The sequence below is a fragment of the Stegostoma tigrinum genome, chromosome 12 (genome assembly GCF_030684315.1).
Source record: "Stegostoma tigrinum isolate sSteTig4 chromosome 12, sSteTig4.hap1, whole genome shotgun sequence".
Classification (NCBI taxonomy): domain Eukaryota; kingdom Metazoa; phylum Chordata; class Chondrichthyes; order Orectolobiformes; family Stegostomatidae; genus Stegostoma; species Stegostoma tigrinum.
Genome location: NC_081365.1, coordinates 26,475,492 through 26,501,912, shown reverse-complemented (window position 1 = coordinate 26,501,912; position 26,421 = coordinate 26,475,492). Strand labels below are relative to the sequence as shown.

Sequence of the window (26,421 nt, the reverse complement as noted above, 5' to 3'; positions counted from 1 at the left end):
TTTTACTAAATTTTATTAACTGCTCTCCATTTTACACAATTGAAATAGGAACTGAGTGTACAATTTCTGTTGCAAACAAAATAATTTGAGAGAACAATGCCAATAAAAAGGAACTGTTGGTGTATGTAGTCCTTCTGGTTTTGGTTTCCATCATCACTTCTTAATTTAAATTGTTCTCAGCAGGAACTACTTTAGAAATCCTAGGTTAATAGTAGAAACCTAAACAGCTGACCTTTTTAAACAAAAATCTAAGTAAAAACATTCACAAGCCTAAGTATATTTACTATCGAAACATTCACCACCATGGTGACTCAAATCATGTTTGAAGAGTTGACCTTAATTCTATAAAGCAACCTTTTGCTTTATAGAATTAATTTCAATCTTTTGCAAACTCTTGCATTTATTTCTCACATTTATGTAGAAAACTTGCCTATACATGTCGTCAAAATAGCAGTCATCAAAATAGTCAAGCTATTGTTTGCTGTAAATGATGAGTTGAATCATATAGGGGTCTCAGCAGTGTGGGCTATAGTGAGATTTGGGACAGATTAAGACAAGGGGCCCACCTTGATGTCAGGAGCACCAGATGCAATATTTTAAGATTTTCGCAAGCAGCATGCTGAGTTTCTTGCTAGGCAGTGCTAAACCGCCAAATAAGGGAGATTATTGCTTGTTCAACATTTTATTGACAGCAACAACTCATCACATTAATATTCAGATTTCTATCTGACCAAACAAGCTAGTTTTTGAGAAAACTTGACTTGGAAACCAGAGTGAATCCCTGACAAAGTCAGCTTACCACTTGCTCCAAATGACCTCCATGTTGAACACAAGGCATCAACATGTCAAAATCACACGCCATGATTACTGACTACACACACAAACACCACATCCACAGCGACTGACAGCTGACATGTGCCAACCTCTAACAAACCTCATGGCACATCTCCACATGCAGGATGTTCCTGAATTCCAATGCTGCACTGACAACTATCATTATAATGTTGTATCATAATGTGTGCGCTTAGGAACATGCACCAAGCTCCAGGCTGCATCTCCAGGCTCCTCACTGGCAGACATTCACTCACTCACTCTGAGGCTAGCTGGATGCTCACAGCATCACTGCCTTGGGTTACTGTGCTTTGCTTTTTGTTTTGACCCTCAGCCCAAGATCTGAAGCTCATATTACTTCTGTCTTGCCTTGAAACTTGCCATGATTGGCAGAAGACCTTAGTCAATTCAAGCCCACTTGGAGGCAGTCAGAGTCAATGTGCTCTCCACAAAGAGTAAGGAGCTGAATTTCAGGCTGCTCAAGTTTTCTGCCCTATTCTGCATCTTTTTTTTCCTGGAATGAGAGAGAAAGATAGGTATTTCGGGGACAAAAGTGGGTGGCACAGGTATTACTTCTGATTCCTGTTGTCAGGTGTCCCAAGTGAATGAATAGTCAGCTGAGAAGGCACACAAGGTTAGTGTTGGTGGAAGTTGAGGTGGATGGCAATGAGTTGGGTGAGGTGTTGCAGCTATTAAGTGAAGGTGGTAGAGCATGCACCTTGGTAGGAGGTAGGTACAGTAATAGATTGAGTAGTGAGGTATCAAAAAGATGACAGTGGCAATTTCACATGCAGACTGAAGAAGGTCATTCACCTTATTCCGACAGTGCTGGGCATTCTTCCAGATATGATAACATCAACTTGGCTGTCAAACTCAGACCCCGGTGGGTATGATCTGCTTTCTTGGCCTTGCAGGTCCTGGAAGAAGAGGAAGACCTACCACTGCAGCCTTGTCTGGATACAAAGGCCTTTTAAAGGTTGTGCATGTGTAAGAGATGCTGGTGAATTCCAGGATATCTGCTGTGTGACAAGTTGGTCCAGGAGTGGTGCACAGTAAGATCCAGCTGGAATCAGATGTGAGAGATTCCACAGGATTGGTGAAGGTAATTAATGCAATAAGTTTGGTAAGATTGGGCAAGAGACCTCACTAGGCCTCATGGTGACAAACCTTCCAAAAATGTCAGAAAAACATAGATTTAGCTAAAAACAAAACCCAAGATTCTGTCCTAGGGTGCAAATGTGCACTCACTAAATGTGGTGAGAAAGTTGCAAGAAGGGCAGACAGGTCCAGTTACTTGCCCTCTTCTTGCAACTCAGTAATTAAGAGCTAATGACATTATCTACGAGATCTTCTATGCTCAACAGCATTTAGGGCCCATTAAGTGATGAACTAGGAGCCTCAATGTGAACAAATGAGCAAATGAACAAATGGAAGAGTACAGCACAGGAAAAGTTCCTTCCGCCCTCTAAGCCTGTAAGCCTCTGCCAACCATCATGCCCTCATTAATTAAAAAAAACCTGGCATTTTTCAATCCGAAACCCTCTATTCCCACCCTATTCATGTACCCCTCTAAGATCCTCTTAAATGTCTTCAATGTGCCTGCTTCCACCACCTCTTCTGGTAGTGCATTCCAGGCTGCTACCACTCTCTGCATGAAAAACTTCCCTTGCACATCTCCCTTAAACTTTGCCCCTCTGATCTTGAACTTATGCTCCCTTGCAATTGAAACTTCCACCCTGGGAAAAAGCCCCTGACTATCCACTTCATCTATGTCTCTCATAATTTTGTAGACCTCTATCGGGTCTCCCCCCAGCCGTTATCTTTCCAGTGAAAACAATCCTAGTGTTTTTAAGTTTTCCTTGTAGTCAATGCCCTGGAGGTCAGACAACACCCTGGTGAACCTTCTCTGTACTCTTTCCAAAGTTTCCACATTTTTCTGGTAGTGCGGTGACCAAAACTGCGCACAATACTCCAAATGTGGCCGAACAAGGGTTTTATATAGCTGCAACATGTTTTGCCAATTCTTGTACTCCATGTCCTGGGAGATGAAGGCAAGCATATGCCATATGCCTGCTTAATCAACTTGGTTACCTGTGTTGTCACTTTCAGGAAACTGTGAACCTGCACACCCAGATCCTTCTTAATGTTAGTTTTGCTAAGGGTTCTGCCATTTACGATATAATTCACACCTAAATTTGATCCTCCAAAATGCATCACCTGTATTTGTCTGGATTAAACTCCATCTGCCATTTCTGAGCCCAAGTCGTCAACCTATCTATATCCTGTTGTATACTTTCGCAATCGTTGGCACTATCAGCAACTCAACTCCAATTTGCCATTTGCTCAATCAATCTGCTGTCCCGATAGGCAGAAAGGTGGTTAGACGAGAAACTAGAGTGACCAGCCTACCTGGTTGGGGATCTTTGACATACGTATTAAACCTTAAGCTGAGGAAATTAGCATCCTTCCCATACATATCATTCATAATGGTTCACATGCCACTGAATCACCAATCAAAACTGCCACAACAGAGATCATCCCACACTTGTGCAAACAAAAAATCTCAGGAATGGTTTTGAAGCCAGAGCCTATTCAATGAAGTCACAAAGCACCTTCAGTGACATCAAATCTATTATTACTGTTACCACTGTATAATTTGGGAATGTAAAATAAATAACTGTAACCACCTGAAGACTCTGTTAGTAGTTTTTCAGATGGTATGAACTATTCTAGAAGGGAACCAAATTACTGTTTGCATGACATGTATATCAGTATGATTAATGCCAGTGCAATGTTTTGTGAGTAATTGGGTTTTTTTTTCACTGCTAAAGTAACAATTAGAAAATTAAATTCAAAGGATAAATAATAAAAACAATAAACTGCAAAGGCTATGAATCTGAAACAAATGCCAGAACTCTAAGAAACCCAGTCAGCATCAGTACAGAAAATATCAACATCAAAACTCTGGAACCGCACTGCAGTGGGGCACAGGTTACACATTAGAGGCTGGAATTCTGGTATTGAGGTGGATAGTTCAAGTTAGAAAATTTCATACCCCCATGCCAATGTTCTTATCACCTGGCCATATCAACTCATAGAAACATTAAAAATAAGAGCAACAGTAAGCTTTTTGACCCCCTTGACCCTGCTCCACCATTGAACATGATCATGGCTGAATCTCTGTCTCAACAGTATCCGCTGTCTCCACATATACTTGAACAATTTTAATCTCTCAAAACCTATTTCTTTCTTTAACATAATCAGCAACTTGGCCTCTACAATGTTCTGTGGTAGAGAATTCCACAGGTTCACCACCCTTTCTGTGGAGAGGTTTCTCCCCATCTCAGTCTAAATGCAAATCCTAAGATCATGACACCTTCTTCTGGACAGCCCTGACTATGAAAAACATCGACCCACCCAACATCCAGTCTGTCCAGTCATGTAGGAGATTTTCTGTTTCAATAAGATTGTTCTCATTCTTCTAAACACCAGTGGATACCAGTCAACCCAATCTCTCCTCATTCAACAAACCTGCCACCCCAGGAATCAGTCTAATTAATCTTTGCTGCACTCCCTCTGTGCTAGGATTATTCATAGTGATGGCATTATTTGGTACATTGTGTGTAAGGCATAATTCTGTGAGAATGTCTACAGCAGGCTACTGTTGCACTAGTCTGTAAGACAACTCACCCAAGTTTGGCACTAGCCACCAGATACTATTAAAGAGGATTTTGCAGGATTAACAAGGCTATGCTTGTAACTGCCCCTCCCAGTGCATTATTTGATACCAGTTGGTTTCATTCTTTTTTTCTCTTTTGAGAGGTTCATACAACTGTATGGGTTGCTAGGCCATTTACAAAGGCATTTAAGAGTAACCACATCGCTGTCGATCTTAACGACAAGTAGGTCAGACCAGGTAAGGATGGCATTTACCTTCCCTAAAGAAAAGAAACTTCAGATAACAACACTTTTACAGCCCCTATCTGCCCTTCAAAAGCATTTATGGCAGACATTTAACTGTGGGTTAAAGTTTTTTAAGTGGGCATGCTCAGTCTTAACAGGAGGGTTTGAATCTTGTGTACGCGAAGAAGTTAGTTTGAAATGGATAGCAAGATTCACGACAGATAGTTAAAAAGTAAAAGAGTAAGTAAAGTGAACATTTGTCCTCAGTCATAATCTTATTAAATGGGGGTCCTGGCCTGAGGAGCCAAATGGTCTACTTTTATTCCTATTTCATATGTTTGTATTGTACAAGGAGTATCTTTTTATAATGTGAGGCATGATGTGAAGTTTTTTTGAGTGAAGATTTGTCCCAGTCATAAGACTCCTGCAAGAAACCTGTGCAATGCCTAAGCAGTTGAAGTTCCATTCCAAATATTGGGGCATCTAACCTAAACTGACACTTCAATACAGAACTGTAAGAGTTTTGCACTGTTAGAAGTGCTATCTTTGAGATGGGATGTTAAACTGAGGGGCTCACTGACTTCTCTGGCGGATGTAAAAGATCCTACAGCACTACTGGAAAAACAGGAATGTTGGAAAGTTTCTCTTTAATCTTCACCAACATCACTAGAAAGGCAGATTATCCAGTCAGGTCATTCACTGCTATTTGTGGAGCATTTGGAAAGTGAAGCTGAAGTTCAAGAACGGCCATGATCGTATTGAATGATGGAACAGGCTTGATGGGTTGAATAGCCTCTTCCTACCCTATTTCTTATATCCTTGAGTTGTAAAGTCTACTGTGTACAATTACACTTTTCCTATATTGCAAAAGCTTCTAACATGTCCATTTCTTTGGCTGTACAGCAGCTTGGATTTTGTGAGAATGTGAGAGGTGCTATGCTAACGCAAGTCTCCCATTTACTTTATGAATTAATTTGGAACATCCTGAAGTCAGGAAATGTACCACCAATTTCTCATCAACAAACCCAAGCAAACAGACAAACCATGCCCAGAAACCATAACCGCTCTCCCCTACATCAAAGACATTTCGGAAATGACTGCCAGACTACTCAGACCTCTTGGCATCATGGTAGCCCACAAACCCACCAACACACTAGAACAGCAGCTAATGAACTTAAAAGACCCTATACAGACAACAAGCAAAATGAACGTCATTTACAAAATACCTTACAAGAACTGTGACAAACACTACATTGGACAAACAGGCAGAAAGCTAGCCACCAGGATACATGAACATCAACTAGCCACAAAACGACATGACCCACTATCACTCGTATCCTTACATACAGATAAGGAAGGACACCACTTTGATTGGGACAACACATCCGTCCTAGGACAAGCCAAACAGAGACACGCACGAGAATTCCTAGAAGCATGGCATTCCAACTGGAACTCCATCAACAAACACATAGATTTGGAGCCCATCTACCACCCTCTGAGAAAAAGAACAGGAAATGACATCACCAACCCAAGGAAACCTAAACAGATAAATAGAAAACAGGGCATAACACCAGCGCTTCTCCGGAGGCTCACTGATGATGTTACCCAGAATGGTGACAAAATGTCTGAAAACAAACCTTCCAGCTCAGCGAGCAAACTCACATCCAGTACTTCAGATATTTAGGTTCTTCCTTTTTGTCTGAAATTTGTCCCTCTCACTCCTTCTATTAAGTGTTCTTGGTTTCTTTATTCTGTCTCATGCCTATTCTGATTCAGATCATACCAGGCAAATACAATTCCCTATTTTTGCTTTGTCTATTGAAACTTATACTTGTTTCTCCTGCTCTGCCTTTACAAATTCAGTTAAAATGCTTGTCACTCATCGTTCATATTTTAAAAAGGAATAATTTCAACCCAAATCATTGACACCGATTTCTCGATTCCATTGAATGCACTGTCGTCTTTTCAGATATTTTCTTTTGTCTAAGGGAAATTACACGCTTTAAAATACTTTGGGAATCCAGGATTTTGAAAGGCACTGGATAAATGAAAGAATTTCCTTTAAAATAGAACAGCAAATATTTATGTCGTATTTATAATGCAATGAAATATTCCAAAACACTTCTCAAGAATATTTTAAAACAAAATTTGACACTAAGCTACATAAAGGAGATATTTGTACAGATGACCAAAGTTTGGCCAAAGAAGTAGGTTTTAAGTGGAGGAGTTATACTTACAATTGCACAGAAAGCCAGACACAGTTGACAACAGATATTTCAGAGAGTTGTGGGTCAGAGGAAATATAGAGAAAGGGATAGGTGAGGCAACAGAATGATTAAAAAATGGATGAGATAAAGAAAATGGACAGAATAAATAATCAATTAAATACACCAAACAACAACAATAAAAATGGAGATAATAGGATCTGCTGATGCTGGAGAATCTGAGATAACACGGTGTGAAGCTGGATGAACACAGCAGGCCAAGCAGCATCATGGGAGCACGAAAGTTGACGTTTCAGTCGAGACCCTTCTTCAGAAATGGGGGAGGAGAAGGGGATTCTGAAATAAATAGGGAGAGAGGGGGAAGCGGATAGAAGATAGAAAAAGGAGAAGATTGTGTGAGAGGAGACAGACAAGTCAAAGAGGCGGGGTTAGAGCCAGTGAGGGTGAATGTAGGTGGGGAGTTAGGGAGGGGATAGGTTGGTCCAGGGAAGACAGAGAGGTCAGGGAGGCAGGATGGGGTTAGTGGGCAGGAGATGGGGTTGGGGCTTCAGGTGGTAGGAATGGTTGGGGAGGCTGGGGCTAACTGGGCTGGTTTTGGGATGTTCACCTGCACTTCTGTTAATGTGATACACTGTATCCGCTGTACCCGTTGTGGCCTCCTCTACATCGGGGAAACCAAGCGGAGGCTTGAGGACCGCTTTGCGGAACACCTATGCTCAGTTCGCAACAAACAACTCCCAGTCACGAACCATTTCAACTCCCCCCCAACTCCTCGGACGGCATGTCCATCTTGGGCCTCCTAAATTGCCACGATGAAACCTGAAAGATGCAGGAACAGCAACTCATATTTCACATGGGAAACCTGCAGCCCAAGGGTATCACTGTGGACTTCACAAGCTTCAAAATCTCCCCTTCCCTGACCACATCCCAAAACCAGCCCAGCTAGTCCCCGCCTCCCTAACAATTCCTCCCACCTCAAGCCCCACTCCCATTTCCTACCCACTAACCTCATTCCGTCTCCTTGACCTGTCCATCCTCCCTGGACTGACCTATCCCCTCCCTAACTCCCCAACTACCTTCACCCTCACTGGCTCTAACCCCGCCTCTTTGACCTGTCTGTCTTCTCTCACCCTATCTTCTCCTTTATCCATCTTCTCACCACCTCCCACTGTCTCCCTATTAATTTCAGAATCCCCTTCCCCTTCCCCATTTCCAAAGAACGGTCTCGACCCAAAACGTCAACTTTCCTGCTCCTCTGACGCTGCTTGGCCTGCTGCTTTCATCCAGCTTCACACCGTGTTAGCTCTTAACAATAAAGAAGGACTTGTGTTTAAACTTACATTCTTCAAAATAAATATGACAATTTGATGAAACTGTTTTGCGATTCAGATCACTCTGTGACTACGTAGATCTTACTTCTTACACCATAAATGTTGACATTAAAAGATGGCTGAGTGACAATGTCACTACTCGTGGGCCAGGTGGTCCTGTTCCAAGTTTATTATTATCTCTTAATACCCAATGATCAATACCGTAGGGGTTACCATTGACCAAAGCCTGATCACCATGTACAAGGCATAAATCAAGAGTGTGACAAAAATTCTCCACGTGCCTGGATATGTTGCTTCATCTACAACAACACTCAAGAAAGTGGACACCATCTGGGATAAAACAGCCTGCTTGACAGCATGACATCCACAAACATTCACTCCCTTCACCACTAAGTCCCAGTGTCAGCAGTTTGTCTGACTCCAGGGTGCACAGCAGAAATTCACCAAGGCTCTTTAGACATCACAAACCAAAAGCACAACAAATTCCCTCTGGAAAGACAAAACTGCAGATACATGGGTACACTGCTGCCAGCAAGTTCTCCTCCAACCTACTCACCATCCTGGCATGAAAATGCATTATCATTTCTTCAATATTGCTGAGTCAAAATCTTGGAGCACCCTCCCTAATAGCAGTACAAGACAGCGCACCAACATCTTCTCAAGGGCAAATATAGATGGAAAAAACCTGCTGGCCAGGCCACTGACACCCAAATACCATGAAAGAATAAAAGAAAGTCCCACCTCAGGACATGATGACCAGTGTGTCATGTCCAAACAAGTTGAGTAAAAATTGTTTCAAACTGCTGAAACAAAGTGCTGAAAACGGAAATAAAAAAAGGAGAAGCTCTCAGCAAGTGTGTGCACTCCTATTAGGAGAAGTCATTCTAATATTTTGGTATGTTCACAGTCTTGACAATAGCAAAGCAAACGTGTCACTAAATGCTTAACTATTTTTATCCTGGCAATTGATTAGCGAAAAAGTAAATTTACAAATTTTTATTGAAACCTACATTTCTCCCTAAGAATAAAAGATAATGCAGAAGTTGGCTATTCAGTCTCAGACCCTGCTACACAATTCATTGTGGCTGATCTGATTATGCACCCTACCTCTTTTGCACAATTTGAAAAAAAGTAGAATGAAGACTTGGCTAAACCTGTAAAGAAAGCCAAATACTGCTACTAAGCAAAAATGAGCCAACTGGAACCAACCAGTAAAAGCCCCAAAAACAATACAGGGCTTGCCTGGTATATATTGCTCCATTTGTTTGTGTTTATGCAGAACAAGCAGAGGCTAATGTAGATGCACCAAATACAAAGTCATCAGAGGCAGATGATTTTGAGTGGGATCTGAAGTTTATGGTGCCCTGAGGGCCATAGGTCAATCACAAATAGAAGTTATTAGTCTATGGCTACCTTGGGCCAAGGTTTGACCCAGGACCAACAGGAGAGACTGTTGGCAAAATTTATTGGCAAGCAATCTCATAGTCACAGTGGTATACAGGGAGAATATAGAAATGAATACATAAATTTGCAAATTAGAAGTTGCATGCAGGATATATCTGGGTGGGGAACATAACAGAAGATTAGGTTGATGCAACAACTGTTTTGCCACAAGATAACTCACAATGAGATCTGCTGGTGAAATGTTGTGAATTTACAGCATAATAATCATCAATTTTTTGATGATACAAGTAGTTCATTTTTTTTTAATATAATGACTTCTTGATTATGTTTATGAGCTTACACATGCCATAATTTGTCACACAGTAGAGTTCACTTTGAACTATGCAAGGCTGCTTAGAAACATAGCAACTAGGGGCAGGAGTAGGCCATTCAGACCTTCAAGCCTAAACCACCATTCAATACAATCATGGCTGATCATCCAACTCAGTATCCTGTTGACCCTTTTAACTGTAAGAACTCTATGTAACTCCTCCTTGAAACATTCAGTGCTTCAGTCTCAACCTCTTTCTGTGGCAGAGAATTCCACAGGCTCACCGCTCTCTGGGTGAAGATATTTCTTCAAACCTCAGTCTTAAATGACCCACCCCATATCCATAATCTGTGATACTTGTTTCTGGACTCTCTGATCATTGAGAACATCCTTCCTGCATTTTATTCGTTTCTATGAAATAATCTATCATTCCTCTAACCCCAGTGAATATCACACCAATCAATTCATACGTCAGTGCTGCTATCGCAGGAATCAGCATACCCTCCATAGCCAGAATATTCTTCCCCAAATAGGAAACTGCACACAATACTCCAGGTTGATCTAACCAAGACTCTGTAGATTTGCAGGAAAACATCTCTGCTGCTGTACTTGAACACTTTTGCTTTAAAGCCCAAAATACCATTTTCCTTCTTCACCACTTGCTGCTCTAGCATGCTTATTTTCAGCAACTAGTGCCGAGGCCTCATTGCAACTTCCCCTTTCCCAATATATTGACATTCAGATAATAATCTGCCTTCCTGTTTTTGCTATCAAAGCAGATATCCTCATATTTATCCATATTGTACTTCATCTGTCAGCCATTTACCCATTCACTCAATTTGTCCAAATCATACTGAAGCATCTCTGCATCCTTCTCAATTTACTCTCCCACCCAGCTCTGTGTCATCTACAAACTTGGAAACATTACATTTCAATTCCTGATCTAAATTTAAATATATTATGAATAGATGGGGTCCAAGCACTGATCTCGGTCATACCCCACTAGTCATTGCCTACCACTTGGAATAAGACCAGTTAATTCGTACTGTCTGTTTCCTGCATGCCAAGCAGTTTGTCAGCTAGGTCAGTATATTACCCAAATACTAAACACTTTAATTTTACATGCTAAGCTGCTTTGTGGGACATTATCGAAAGTCTGGTGAAAGCCCACAATAACCATTTCCACTGGTTTGCCCTTATCAATTCTACTAGTTCCATCCTTGAAAAGTTCCCATCGACTTGTCAGTCATGGTTTCTTTTTCACAAATCCATGCTTATTCTGTCCGATCCTCTCGCTGTTTTCCAAGCGCTCTGCTATGAAATCTTTTATAATGGACACTAAGATTTTTCCCATTACCAATGTCAGGCTAACCTGTCTATAATTTTCTGTTACCTCTACCCCCTTTTTAAATAGTGGGATTACATTAGCTACCTTCTAAATGACAGGAACTGTTCCAGAATCTATAGAATCTTGAGAGATGACTACCAATTTCTTCATGAATGTTTCACTGGATCCTATCCATTCCATCCACTCTTTCCCTTTCTTTCTCCTTGTTTTCCACCCTTCTCTCAGCCTCGAACACCCAGACCCCGCTTCCAAAGCAGAGAAACCAGGGACTAACAACCTAGTGCAGAGCACGGCGGCAGCTAGCAGTCAAACTACGTGGATGCCCCCATGCGCAGGTCTGCTGTGAACATCCCTTAGACAGAGACTGATGATTTTTTTAAACTGGCTTCTTGTTTTTCTGATCTATGGTTATACTGTGTATAGCCGTAATGTAACTTTTTTCTTAATTTCTCGATTCTGTAATTATGAATTATATCTAGGCATTCTGTACCTAAGGCGGTGCTGTGTGTTGGTGACATTGTTACACTGTAACTAATCTTGTAACTGGAGAAGCTGCACCTAGGTAATTTTATACCTAAGATGGTGCTCTAAGTGGCAACTTATAAATTTTTCATAGTGCATTTTGAATACATGTGACAATAAAGCTAATTAATTCAATTTGAAGCATCCATTATTTTTCGGGCTACTCTTCAAGTACTCTGGAATATAGATTATTGGGCCCTAGTAATGCATCAGCATTTAATCTTGCCAATTTCCCCAACACCATTTCCTTACTAATACCAATTTCTTTTAGCTCCTCCCCCTCACTAAATAAACCCTGTGCATCCCAACATTTCTGGTTATGTTACTGGTGTCCTCCTTTGTGAACACAGAACCGAAGTATTTAACTGGTCTTCCATCTCTCAGTTCCCCATCATTACTTCTCTTGTTTCTGACTGTAAGGCACCTACATTTGCCTTCACTAATCTTTTTCTTTTCACATACCCCTAGACGATTTTATAATCAATTTGTATGTTCCCTGCAAACTTACTCTCATATTCTATTTTCCCCCTCTTAAATCAATCCCTATGTCCGCCTTTGCTGAAATCTCAGCAGATTCTAAGGTATACTGCATTTTTTTGGCCAATTGTTATGCCCCTTCCTTGGACCTAATACTATCCCTAAATTCCTCTCTTAGCCACCCTCTTGTTTCATTTTTGAGCCAGGGAAGAATGTTGCAGTTCATCCAGACCCTGTTTAAATGAATGCCATCGACTATCCACGATCATTTCTTTAAGTAGCCTTCCCCAATGTATCATATCACTGCAGCTTCCTTTATTTAAATTCAGGACTTAGTCTCAGAATCAACTATGTCACCCTCCATCTTAATAAAGAATTTCATCATATTGTGGTTACTCTTCTCCAAGTGGTCTCACACAGCTAGATTGATCATTGTTCCCTTTTTATCGCATAATATCCAATCGAGAATGGCCTGTCCTGTAGTTGGTTACTCAATGTATTGATCCAGAAAACCATCCCATGTAGATTCCAGGAATTCTTCCTCTATGATATACCTACTGATTTGATTTACCCTATTTTTATGCCAATGAAAGTCAGCCATAATTATAGCTGTATTATTTTTGCTTGCATTTCTAATTTTCTGTTTAATGCCTTGCTTAACATTGCTGCTACAGTTTGACGGTCTATATTCAATTCCTGGAATCATTATCTGCTCTTGGTATTTCTTTCAAAGCTGTATCCATTTAGATTCCACTTCACCAGAGCTAATATTCTTCCTCACTCTCGCATTAATTTGGTCTTCAATCAGTCATGCTACACCACCTCCTTGGCCTTTTTGTCTGTCCTTCCAAAAAACTGAATACACCTGGATATTCAATGTTCTGCCCTGGTCACACTGCTGCTATGCTTTTGAAATCCCAACTATATCATACCGGTTTAGATCCATTTACATGATTAATTCAACAACTTAAATGTGAATGTTTCAGGCATTTGGTAAAAAGGCATTAAGGCTTACCTTTTTACTACGCCTAGTCTTGTTCACATTATTTTGCACAGTGTGTGATTTGTGTGATTCTTGCCCTTGAATTGTCTATCACTTTACTTTTTCTCATTCTGTTGTTCCTTTTGTTGCCCTTGTTTCCCTCTCATCTGTCTCCCGCTCTATGTTCCCATTTTAGTTTAAACCCTCCCCAAACACACTATTAAATACATCCATAGGACACAAGTTTGTGCTGAGGTACAACCCATCCAGCTGGCACTGGTCCCACTTCTCCAGAACTAGTCCTACCATCCTTGGAATCTGAAATCCGCCCCCTTCACACCATCTCTGTAGCCATTATTTTATCTGATAATATCCTATTATTTTCTACTCTTGACTAGTACGTGGTATGCGTAGCAATCCTGAGATCACTACCTTTGATATGCTATATTTGAGCTTGCTTCCTAACTTCCTATACTCAGTTTCAGTAGTTACTCCTTTCTTTATTACATTGCCAATACTAGTGGGTACCATGACCGCTGGCTGTTCACTCTCCCATTTCAGAATATCCTGTAGCTTCGCCAAAACATCATTGACCCAAGCATCAAGGAAACAACTTTGCTTTCTTTTCAGAGGCCACCAGACCTGTTGAATACTTGTGGTCTCAGAAATATCTATCTATTTAGCCTACAATTAGATCCTTTATTACTATAGGGTTGCCATACTTGTTCCTCCTCGCTTGTGTAGTAGCTACCGACAGTGCACTGAATTTGGCTGTTGTTACTTTCCCCTGAGGTGGATTTCCTCACAACTGTTTCTAAAATGGCTTATCTGTCCTGCAGGATAATGGCCACAGGGGATATCTGCACTGCTTGCCTAATCCTCTTTCTCGACCTGGTAGTTGTCCATTCACTCCTTACTTGTGGAGTCTTAGCCTCCAGTGTAACCACCTCTCTTACATGATAGCCACAATACTCTCAGATTCACAGATGCTCAGCAGTATTTCAGCCACAATTCCAGACCTGAAACTCAGGAACTGTAGTTCGAGAAACTTCCTACAAACGTCCTAATCCGGACTACTGATACTTTTGTAACCATAATCAATAACTATAATCATAATGGTCTCCATTGAATGGCCTATTTCTGCTGCAATGAACTTACAATAAACAATCAAAACTGTATTCATATCTCGTAGGTGTGTTACTTGAAAATGCACCCCAATAAGGATTGTAGCATTTCCAAGTTTATAGATGAAACAGACTTAGCAGAAACGATAGTTGTGAAGAGGATCCAAAATGTTTCATGGGATTTCGACAAGCTGTGAAAGTGAGGAAAAAGCATGGGAGATGCAATAAAATTTAAACAAGTGAGAAGCTTCCATTTTAGCAGTACTAATAGAGATGCAGAATTTTTTTTTGTTTAAATAGTGACAAGTTGGAAAGTTTTGATGTCCAAAGGGACCTAAATTGTCCTTGTGTCCTACTCACTGAAAGCCACCGTATATGGGCAGCAATCAACTTGTGACGCAAATTATATGCTGGTCTTCATCACAAGATTTGGGAACAGGAAACAGAAGTCTTGCTTCAATTGTATATATCGTTGACGAGACACACCTGGAGCACTGTGAGCAGTTTTGACTTTCTTGCCGAAAGGTGTCTATAAATTCCACAAACAGCGATTCTTCAAACTGATTCCTGCGATGCTGAAACTGTTGTCTGAGGAGACTGTGGGCATTGGAATTCAGGAAAATGTGAGGAGATCTCACAGAAAATTCATGAAGGGCTCGATAGAAGGGGGATGTTTAGAGATAATGGGAACTGCAGATGCTGGAGAATCCGAGATAACAAAGTGTGGAGCTGGATGAACACAGCAGGCCAAGCAGCATCTCAGGAGCACAAAAGCTGACGTTTCATCCCACCTCCTTGATCTGTCCGTCTTCCCTGGGTTGACCTATCCCCTCCCTACCTCCCCACCTATACTCTCCTCTCCACCTATCTTCCTTTCTCTCCATCTTTGGTCCACCTCCCCCTCTCTCCCTATTTATTCCAGTTCCCTCTCCCCACCCCCTCTCTGATGAAGGGCCTAGGCCCGAAACGTCAGCTTTTGTGCTCCTGATATGCTGCTGTGCCTGCTGTGTTCATCCAGCTCCACACTTTGTTACCACGGGGAGAACAGTCGCTCGGGGTTGGAATGGAAACCGGGCCCCTGGCGCGGGGGGCAATGCTGACCACCGGACCACCCGTGTACATTCCCTCACACACTGAGTAAACATCGGTCTTACTGTCTCAGGATGTACATATGTTCCGTCTGTGGGCGGGGGTTGTACTCACCGAGTCCCCTCCTCCGGCCTCTGACGGTTACTGGCTCCTCGCTGGGTTGTCCTCCTGGTCCTACTGCCCTCCCAACACGGTGGATGGGTGGGTGCACCCATCAAATGTTTCCGACCGGCCGCTGCTACCGGGCTCATATTGACCAATAACAGCCTGGATCGACAAAAGCATAAAGCCCCCTGACCGTGTGGAATTACTGATTCGATTTGTTTTGTTAAATCCCAAAAGGATAACAGAGCTGTGCGGTGAATGTTACAAATGCACAGACTGTCTGGGGTCTCTCCTCAGAATAATTCCCCCCCGCCCGGAGCCCAAGCCGCATAGACTCTCAGTCACGCTGATGACAGCCGCTGTGTCCGGCGATTAGGCTGCGGCTTCTCATTAAGGGTGAAGGGTGAAGCGGGAACGTTAGAGCGGGAGTGCGGCGGTACCCGGAGTGGAGGGAGGAGGGGGGCCAGCAACATGGCTGTGTTGACGGAGCGGGAGCGGTGTGGCCTCCAGGAGATCCTGCAGAGCCTGGGTCACTGCGAGCTCTTCAGTGTCGCCGACACCGTCACCAACCGCATGTTAAAGATCGAGAGCGTCCGAGGTGGGCCTGGCCGGACTGACCATCCCCCCCCTCCGCCCGCGCGACCCCCACAGACTGTTCCCCCCACCATGATCCCCAAAGACTGTGTCTCCCCCCCGCGACCCCCACAGACTGTTGCCCCCACCGCGACCCCCACCGATGCTTCCCCCCCCCCGTGACCCCCACTACGATCCCCAAAGACTGTCCCCCCCACAGACTGTTCTCCCCCCCCCCCGCGACCCCCACAGACTGTTCTCCCCCCCCCCGCGACCCCCACAGACTGTTCTCCCCCCACAGACTGTTCTCCCCCCCCGCGACCCCCACCGACTGTTCTCCCCCCCCGCGACCCCCACCGACTTTCTCCCCCCCCACCTACTTTCTCCCCCCCACCTACTTTCTCCCCCCCCAACACGACCCCCACCTACTTTCTCCCCCCCCAACACGACCCCCACCTACTTTCTCCCCCCACACCGTGACCCCCACCTACTTTCTCCCCCCCACCTACTTTCTCCCCCCCCCCACCGTGACCCCCACCTACTTTCTCCCCCCCCCCCACCGTGACCCCCACCTACTTTCTCCCCCCCCCCACCGTGACCCCCACCTACTTTCTCCCCCCCACCACGACCCCCACCTACTTTCTCCCCCCCCACCGTGACCCCCACCTACTTTCTCCCCCCACCACGACCCCCACCTACTTTCTCCCCCCTCTGTGACCCCCACAGACTTTCTCCCCCCCACCGTGACCCTGACAGACTATCTCTTCCTCCCCCCCACCACTGACTGTCCCCCACACACTCCCCCACCCCCCCCACCAACTGACTGCGCCCCACACACCCTATCAGATTGACGCCCCCACAGACCCATCAGACGCCCTTACAGACCCCCCCCGCCCCCCACCGGATCCTCACAGACACATGCCCGAAACCCTATCAAATTAACCACACCCTCTCAGACTGACCCCGCTTTCATGCTTGTACTGTCACGGATTGAAACCCCCTGCTCTCACCCTCTCTGACTGACCCCCCCCCTTCACCCTGACAGACTGACCCACACCCTCACTGTTCTACCTATCCGCAGACTTCACCCTGCACCCCATCAGACTGATTACCCACCCTTCACAGACTGACATCCCCGAACCCTGTCAGATAGACCTCACCGTCACACACTGGCCCCCCAAACCATTTCAGACTGATGCCACCTACAGACCCATCACAGCCTCATAGATTGACTCCACCCTCACAGACTGATACCCACCACAGATCCACGACACACCCTCACAGACCAATTTTCCCCCCCACTCCACTCCACTCCACTCCACTCCATGTCAGATTGACCCCACCCTCACAGACTGACTCCACTTACGCTCTTACACTGTCAGTGACTGACCCCCACCTCGCACCCACTTGGACTGATACCCTGTCCAAGGACCTATATCGCCCCAAACTGATTTTACTTACCCCTCCTCCTACCCCCCTCCCCCCCAATTCCATAGGGTTATATAGCTTGGAAACAGACCCTTCAGTCCAACCAATCCGTGCTGAACATAATCACAAACTAAATTCGCGCCACCTACCTGCTCCTGGCCCAAAACCCAAAATGTCTTTTAAAACTTGTAATTATACCCATGTCCATCCCTTTATTCTCCAACCCCTTTACCCATCCCTCACTTGGAATGACCCCTACCCAACCTCTCACACTACCCCTCCCTCAAAACAACATGACTGATACTTCCTTTGTGAATCTCACCCCAGACTGATAACCAACCCAACAGACTGAACCTCCATCCCTTATGACCCTGCCCCAACTACCCCCACCACTCCAGACTGACTGCCCCTCCCCAAGACTGTATCCAGTTCCTGACTCCCCTCCCACCCCAGATTGCTCCTGAATGATTTCCCCCCCAATCCCTTCTGCCAATAATGCTCACCACCCTCCCCCCCCCCCCCCGCCAAAAAAAAACTGAATTCCAACCTCCCGTTATTGATTTTCACTTTGTCTTAATTTCTCTAGCTTGGTCAGCAGCAATGCAAATGAACAAATTTAGTTTTGCTAGATAGCATCACCTGTGATAGTATATTTTAAGCATGTGAAATTACTATTTGTTGCCAATCGTTTGATCCTTAGATAAAGTTTCCTAGCCAGATAGCTGAACTTGTAAGCAGGGTGAATGTGACATTGCTAATTTCTGACCAATATTTTGGAAGTCAGAGATATGAACTTTGAGTGACAAGTCAAAGTCACTGAAGTTGTTTCATTGTCAGCAATCACGTGCTAGTGAGTAGCTTGCCCATCTCAGAAATTCTGAGTCACTGGCCTTTGGTTCTGAAACTTGTCCTGGGATGAGTTATTAAAGGATGTAAGTCTTGTTGAGGTTAAGGCTGAAACTAATTCTTCACAATGCTTCTGTGAAGCATTATACAAGGCTTGATGATTTTCTTCTGAGAGAGCAAAAACGACATTGTCATCTGGATAATGAAGTTCTGCAAGCAAAATGTCGTTTTCCTCTTGGATTTCAAGCAGTTGAGTTTGAAAAGTTTGCTGTCAATCCTGTAGACAGTGTCCACGCCACTGGGAAGCTTGTTATTGACAAGTGGTGATGACACATCCCTACTTGACCTCTGTTTTGACCTCGGGCTTCTTTTAGATTTTGATGGTGAGGACCGTCGCTGACATCTTGCCTTGGAAGGGACTCAAGGTGTTGATGAATTTCACTGGACAGCAGGCCTTTGACACGGTCTTCCATAAGCACTTCCTGATTGATCCGACCAAGGCTTTTGACTTAGTCAATGAAGGCCAGTAGAATGGTTGGTATGGCTCCTGGCATTTCTCTTGGAGTTGCTGAGTAGTATAGGTAGATGAGCCTGCTAGATGCGGTTTTCTAGCTACATGGGTAATGGAACACCTTATTTTCTGGGCACCTTTTCTAGACCCTTTCCCATGTGGGGTGAGCAGAGTGGATCCTGACGAGGGTTGCTAAAACACACTCCTATCCCTATTCCAAGAGTGAAATGACTGACTCAAATTTCACCACCTACAGACTGTCTGAAACGAGGGGTTTCCAGGATTTCTTAATCCTGTCCCCGTCGTGTCTTGCCAAACGCTACAGGACATACAGGTGTGTGTGGTGGGGGGAGCGGCGGGTGGGTTTGGCAGGGAGATGGGGTTTGAATTCCTTTAGGTGCAGGATCTTTTAACATGGAATGCTGTTACACATCAGCAGGCACACACTCCATGATAGAAAGTAAATCTAGCTCCTGTGGCAAGGAAATCCTGATGACTGGGAATCTTCCTCCTGCTGCAGCCTTCATTCGTCATTGCAGCCATTAATATCGCACAAATATCCACTGCCGAGATCACCACCAAGGACTTGATTTGGATTGTGCTTTATCTGGGTCCTCCCCTCCGCCCTTACCATCATGCATGACCTGCCAGGAGATGAGAATTCCTGACAGTACAACTCTTGGGATCAATGGAGCACTCAAGCCTTTCCACTGCATCAAGCTGGCCATTAATAGAAACTGTCAATTGGAGATTGTTTCACAGTATGCAAAAAGCTTGATCCAGTCAATTGCCAGGAGACTGGATGCCCATGTACAGCTCATATAAATAGTACTTCAGCTGTTAGAAAATCTGGATCCTTTTATGGATGTTGAGGTGCTAATTAGTCTGGACCTGAACAAGTGGTATATACTGTGCATTAGTGATAATGAGAACTGCAGATGCTGGAGAATCCAAGATAACAAAGTGTGGAGCTGGATGAACACAGCAGGCCAAGCAGCATCTCAGGAGCACAAAAGCTCCGTTTCGGGCCGAGACCCTTCATCCTGTCTGATGAAGGGTCTTGGCCCGAAACGTCAGCTTTTGTGCTCCTGAGATGCCGCTTGGCCTGCTGTGTTCATCCAGCTCTACCCTGTGCATTGTTGGTTAAAGGAATGAATTTTCAAAGTGATAGCTGGGGTGCCTTTCAAATAGATTGTCTTGTTGTGGGTGATGATGAGCTTCTTGATGCTGTTGGATCTGCACTCATCCAAGTAGAGAGTATAGCATTACACTTTGTGTTTTGTTGATGGTGAACAGGCTTTGGGGAGCCAGGTGATTTATTTGCCTCAGAATTCTGGCTCTGGTCAGTGGGAACTCCAAAATGTTGTTGATGGTGTATTGTGATGGTAATGCCATTGAATGTCAAGGGGAAAGATTAAATTCTGTCTTGTTTGAGATGGTCATTTCCTGGCACTTAGGCATGAATGTTGTTTGCTACATACTAGCCCAATATATAGACACTTGCTGCATATATCCACTGACTACTTCAGTATCTAAATGGTGCTGAACATTGTGTAACCATCAGCAAACTTTGCCATCACTGATCTTAAGGAAGGTCGTTAAGGCAAATGAAGGTATCTGTGTCCAGGACACTACCCTGAAGAACTCCTGTTGTGACATCCCAGGACTGAGGTGATTGATTTCCAACAACCACAACCATCTTTCTTTGTTCTCTGTACAGCTGCAACTAGTGAAGAAAATTCTCCCTAACTACCATTGCCTCTAATTTTGCTCGGGCTTCTTAATATCAAGGATAGTCATTTCACCTCACCTATGGAGTTCAACTCTTTTGTCCATACTTGGACCAAGGGTGTAATGGGCTCAGGAGCTCAATGGCTTTGATGGAACAGAAACTGAAGGTCAGTGAACAGAGAATTGCAAAGTGAATTCTGCTTAACTGCATTGACAACTTTCATCACCTTGCTGTGTACACAGAGTGTAGACAAATGGAGTACTGATCAACTGTGTTCAATTTTTTTTGGGACAGGACCCACCTTTGCAAATTTCCACATTGTCTGGTAGATTCCAGTCTTGTAGGAGTGCTGGAACAGCTTGGCGAGGTCTAAAGTAGAACTGGCAGGAGCAGTTGGTGGTGTCACCAAACGGTATCTATTGCATGCCACTCCTGCTGTTTGGCATGCAGATGGGTTCTGTGTTATATCCTCATCGTCTTCATATCTAATCTTTTGGACATCCCTGGCAACAAACTGACAACTCCACTGATCCCTTCTCCCGCCTCCCAGACCTCCTACCCTCCCTCGACCTCTTCATCTCCAACTGCCGTCGAGACATTAACCGACTCAACTTCTCTACCCCTCTCACCCACTCCAACCTCTCCCCTACAGAACGGGCAGCCCTCTGCTCCAATCCCAACCTCACCATCAAACCCGCAGACAAGGGAGGCGCAGTTGTAGTATGGCGTACTGACCTTTACATTGTTGAGGCCAGACGCCAACTCTCCGACACCACCTCCTACCACCCCCTTGATCATGACCCCACCCCCGAGCACCAAACCATCATCTCCCAAACCATCCATGACCTCATCACCTCAGGTGACCTCCCACCCACAGCCTCCAACCTCATTGTTCCCCAACCCCGCACCGCCCGCTTCTATCTCCTTCCCAAAATCCACAAACCCGCCTGCCCTATTGTCTCTGCCTGCTCCTGCCTCACTGAACTCATCTCCACCCATCTGGACTCTGTTTTCTCCCCCTTGGTCCAGGAACTCCCTACCTACATCCGTGAAACCACCCACGCCCTCCACCTGCTCCAGAACTTCCAATTCCCTGGTCCCCAACACCTCATTTTCACCATGGACATCCAGTCTCTATAGACCTGCATTCCTCATGCAGATGGCCTTAAGGCCCTCCGCTTCTTTCTGTCCTGCAGACCCGACCACCCCTCATCCGCCTAGCCGAACTCATCCTCGCCCTCAACAACTTCTCTTTAGATTCCTCCCACTTCCTACAGACTAAGGGGGTGGCCATGGGTACCCGCATGGGCCCAAGCTATGCCTGCCTCTTTGTAGGTTATGTGGAACAGTCCCTGTTTCGCACCTACGCTGGCCTAAAACCCCACGTCTTCCTCCATTACATTGATTACTATATTGGCGCTGCCTCATGCTCCCAAGAGGAGATCAAACAGTTCATCCATTTCATCAACACCTTCCACCCCAATCTCAAGTTCACCTGGACCATCTCCAACACATCCCTTACCTTCCTGGACCTTTCTGTGTCCATCTCAGGCAACCACCTACAAACCAGTGTCCATTTCAAGCCCACCAACTCCCACAGCTAACTGGAATACACCTCCTCCCACCCACCTTCCTGCAAAAATTCCATCCCCTATTCCCAACTCCTTCGCCTCCACCGCATCTGCTCCCAGGATGAGGCTTTCCACTCCTGCACATCCCAGATGTCCTCATTCTTCAAGGGCCGCAACTTCCCCCCTGCAGTGGTCGAGAACGCCCTCACCCGTGTCACCCGCATTTCGCACACCTCGTCCCTCACCCCGCAATAACCGAGAGAGAATCCCCTAGTCCTCACGTACGACCCCACCAACCTCCGGATACAACGCATCATCCTCCGACACTTACGCCATCTACAATCCGACCCCACCACTAAAGACATTTTTCCCACCCCACCCTTGTCTGCCTTCCGGAGAGACCACTTTCTCCGCGGCTCCCTTGTCCGCTCCACACTCCCCTCCAACCCCACCACACCCGGCACTTACCCCTACAACTGCAGGAAGTTCTACACCTGCCCCCACACCACCTCCCTCACCCCCATCCCAGGCCCCAAGATGACTTTCCACATCAAGTAGATGTTCACCTGCACATCCACCAATGTGGTATACTGCATCCGCTGTACACGGTGTGGCTGCCTCTACATTGGGGAAACCAAGCAGAGGCTTGGGGACAGTGCTGCAGAACACCTACGCTTGGTTCGCAGTAAACAACTGCACCTCCCAGTTGCGAACCATTTCAAGTCCCCCTCCCATTTCTTAGATGACATGTCCATCCTGGGCCTCCTGCAGTGCCATAATGATGCCACCATTGCAGGTTGCAGGAACAACAACTCATATTCCACTTGGGAGCCCTGCAGCCCAATGGTATCACTGTGGATTTCACAAGCTTCAAAATCTCCCCTTCCCCCACCGCATCCTAAAACCAGCCCAGTTCGTCCCCGCCTGCCTAACCTGTTCTTCCTCTCACCTATCCCCTCCCTACCTCCCCACCTCCCCACCCATACTCTCCTCTCCACCTATCTTCTCCTCTGTCCATCTTCAGTCCGCCTCCCCCTCTCTCCCTATTTATTTCAGAATCCTCTCCCCATCCCCCTTTTCTGATGAAGAGTCTAGGCCCGAAGCATCAGCTTTTGTGCTCTTAAGATGCTGCTTGGCCTGCTGTGTTCATCCAGCCCCACACTTTCTTATCTTGGATTCTCCAGCATCTGCAATTCCCATTGTCTTTGATCACCTACGTCTGTCATTGAACCAAGGTTGATTCCCCCAACTTGATCATAATGAGACAATACCTTATATTGACAATGTCTTCCAAATTGTGATCTCTAACATCTAGAAATGCAGTACATACATGTGAACACCACAACCCTGCAAAGTCAGTTGCAGGCCACACACCTTTTGACTGTGTCACCCTCGTTGGTTCCATTGTTGCTGGCTGGAAATCCTGTAAATCCCTACCAACAGACAATGTAAAAGTATCCTCACACCCCTCCCCATTAACTGCTGATGCCCACACCCTGTGACCAAAAGTCTAAAATTAAAGCACATTGGTTTTAGGTTTTTGGTCATATTAAAGTGGATAGTTGATGGAAAAATGATTTTTTTCTTATTCCATTAAAGACAAAATACTAGAAGTCTGGAACAAACAGAAAGCTGGAGAAACCCAGCTAGTCTGTGCAGAGTTATGAAACAGTTCGTGCCAGTTCTGAAAAAGTCTTGATTGACTTCAGATGTTAACTGTCCCCTCAGTCCATATTTGCCCTTTGTATAAAGGAGAAAGGAAAGCAGTGACTAGAGGATTGTAAGACAATTAATTAGTATTAGTGCAGACTTTTGAAGTATGAGTATATTTCTCTAATCATGGAAATGGAAAGAATAGTGTGCCAGAATGTTCAGAAATTTTGAACAATCAAAGCAAAAGTTAACTTTTATTCTATCAGGCCTTTTGTGTTATTTTGACATTATATTTCAACATTTAATTCAACATTTAATTCAACAAGTACTGGAGAGATGCCTCTCAGGAGGAAAACTCTTTGCCATTCTTTTCAGTGGGAAGTCCTTCTCAACCATGCTGCTGTTCTATTAAGAAGTGAAGGAACATTGCAACAGTATGAAGAAATAACCACCACAGTGGGAAAGAAATGCCATATTGAGAGTTTTCAAACTGCTTAGCCAATTTCTGTGCACCTTAGATTAGTATTTTAAACCCTTTATAACCACCTATTATTGCTGTTTCATTTACAGAAGCCATAGACGCGATACTGAGTTACAGTCAGAGTGCTGAAGAATTGCTGAAAAGAAAGAAGATCCACCGTGAGATTATATTTCAATATTTAGCAAAACATAATGTTGTTATGCCATCTAATGCAGAGAAATACCAACTTGTTCAGAAAGTTGTAGAATATTGGAATGAAGGCAGTGCTGGATCCCAGGTACTTAACTTGAAGTGGCATTGTCTTGTAGCATTTTTATTTTCAAATATTTTTACAATGAAATTAAGTTTGAAAATAGCGATTTTGCAATTCAGGTTACTATCTTCAAATAAGTGTTTTAAATTTATGAGTATTAGGGTCCAGCTGATTTAGATTTGTTCAAAAAAAATTGGACAGATTGGATACAGGATAATCTATCTTGGCAGAGTTAATTATTCTAATCCCTGCAGAGATTGATAATAGAATAGAACATTACAGCACAGTACAGGCCCTTCGGCCCTCGATGTTGTGCCGACCTGTCATACCGATCTGAAGCCCATCTAACCTACACTATTCCATGTACGTCCATATGCTTGTCCATGATGACTTAAATGTACTTAAAGTTGGCGAATCTACTACCGTTGCAGGCAAAGCGTTCCATTCCCTTACTACTCTCTGAGTAAAGAAACTACCTCTGACATCTGTCCTATATCGTTCACCCCTCAATTTAAAGCTACGCCCCCTCGTGCTCGCCATCACCATCCTAGGAAAAAGGATTTCCCTATCCACCCTATCTAACCCTCTGATTATTTTATAGGTTTCAATTAAGTCACCTCTCAACCTTCTTCTCTCTAACGAAAACAGCCTCAAGTCCCTCAGCCTTTCCTCGTAAGACCTTCCCTCCATACCAGGCAACATCCTAGTAAATCTCTTCTGCACCCTTTCCAAAGCTTCCACATCCTTCTTATAATGCGGTGACCAGAACTGTATGCAATACTCCAAGTGCGGCCGCACCAGAGTTTTGTATAGCTGCAGCATAACCTCTTGGTTCTGGAACTCGATCCCTCTATTAATAAAAGCTAAAACACTGTATGCCTTCTTAACAGCCCTGTCAACCTGGGTGGCAACTTTCAACGATCTGTGTACATGGACACCGAGATCTCTCTGCTCATCTACACAACCAAGAATCTTACCATTAGCCCAGTACTTTGCCTTCCAGTTACTCCTTCCAAAGTGCATCACCTCACACTTGTCCGCATTAAACTCCATTTGCCACCTCTCAGCCCAGCTCTGCAGCTTATCTATGTCTCTCTGCAACCTACAGCATCCTTTGTCACTATCCACAACTCCACTGACCTTAGTGTCGTCTACAAATTTACTAACCCATCCTTCTATGCCCTCATCCAGGTCATTTATAAAAATGACAAACAGCAGTGGACCCAACACCAACCCTTGCGGTACACCACTAGTAACTGGTCTCCAGGATGAACATTTCCCATCAACTACCACCCTCTGTCTTCTTTCAGCAAGCCAATTTCCGATCCAAACTGCTATATCTCCCACAATTCCATTCCTCCACATTTTGTGCAATAGCCTACTGTGGGGAACCTTATCGAATGCCTTGCTGAAATCCATATACACCACATCAACCGGTTTACTGTCATCTACCTGTTTGGTCACCGTCTCAAATAACTCAATAAGGTTTGTGTGGCATGAACTGACTATCCTTATCAATTTATTCTTTTCTAGATGATTATAAATCCTATCCCTTATAACCTTTACTAACACTTTACCAACAACTGAGGTAAGGCTCACTGGTCTATAATTACCAGGGTTGTCTCTACTCCCCTTCTTGAACAGGGGAACCACATTTGCTATCCTCCAGTCATCTGGCACTATTCCTGTAGACAATGACGAGTTAAAGATCAATGCCGAAGG

General features: G+C 44.4%; 2 protein-coding genes across 8 annotated transcripts in view; one reads left to right on the top strand and one right to left on the bottom strand.

The window, feature by feature from the left end:
* The window catches only part of zgc:152951 (uncharacterized protein LOC569013 homolog), a 57,724-nt gene extending 41,800 nt beyond the window's left edge, over nucleotides 1-15,924 (bottom strand). For 2 of the 7 annotated variants that reach the window (XM_048540587.2, XM_048540591.2), the window contains exon 1: nucleotides 15,661-15,924. The gene's annotated coding sequence lies outside the window, so the exon portion shown is untranslated. Of the gene's footprint in view, nucleotides 1-8,846; nucleotides 8,936-9,031; nucleotides 9,108-14,943; nucleotides 15,258-15,611; nucleotides 15,632-15,660 lie in introns of those variants that run through there. The other 5 variants (XM_059650215.1, XM_048540586.2, XM_048540589.1 and 2 more) reach the window with 5 other exon arrangements.
* Nucleotides 15,713-26,421, top strand: part of LOC132205985 (uncharacterized protein C3orf38-like) — a 34,109-nt gene continuing 23,400 nt past the window's right edge. Inside the window, exons 1-2 of the mRNA XM_048540594.2 lie at nucleotides 15,713-16,249; nucleotides 24,536-24,723. Of these exons, the coding sequence (XP_048396551.1) occupies nucleotides 16,123-16,249; nucleotides 24,536-24,723 (315 nt within the window). The 5' untranslated portion in view covers nucleotides 15,713-16,122. The remainder of the gene's footprint in view (nucleotides 16,250-24,535; nucleotides 24,724-26,421) is intronic.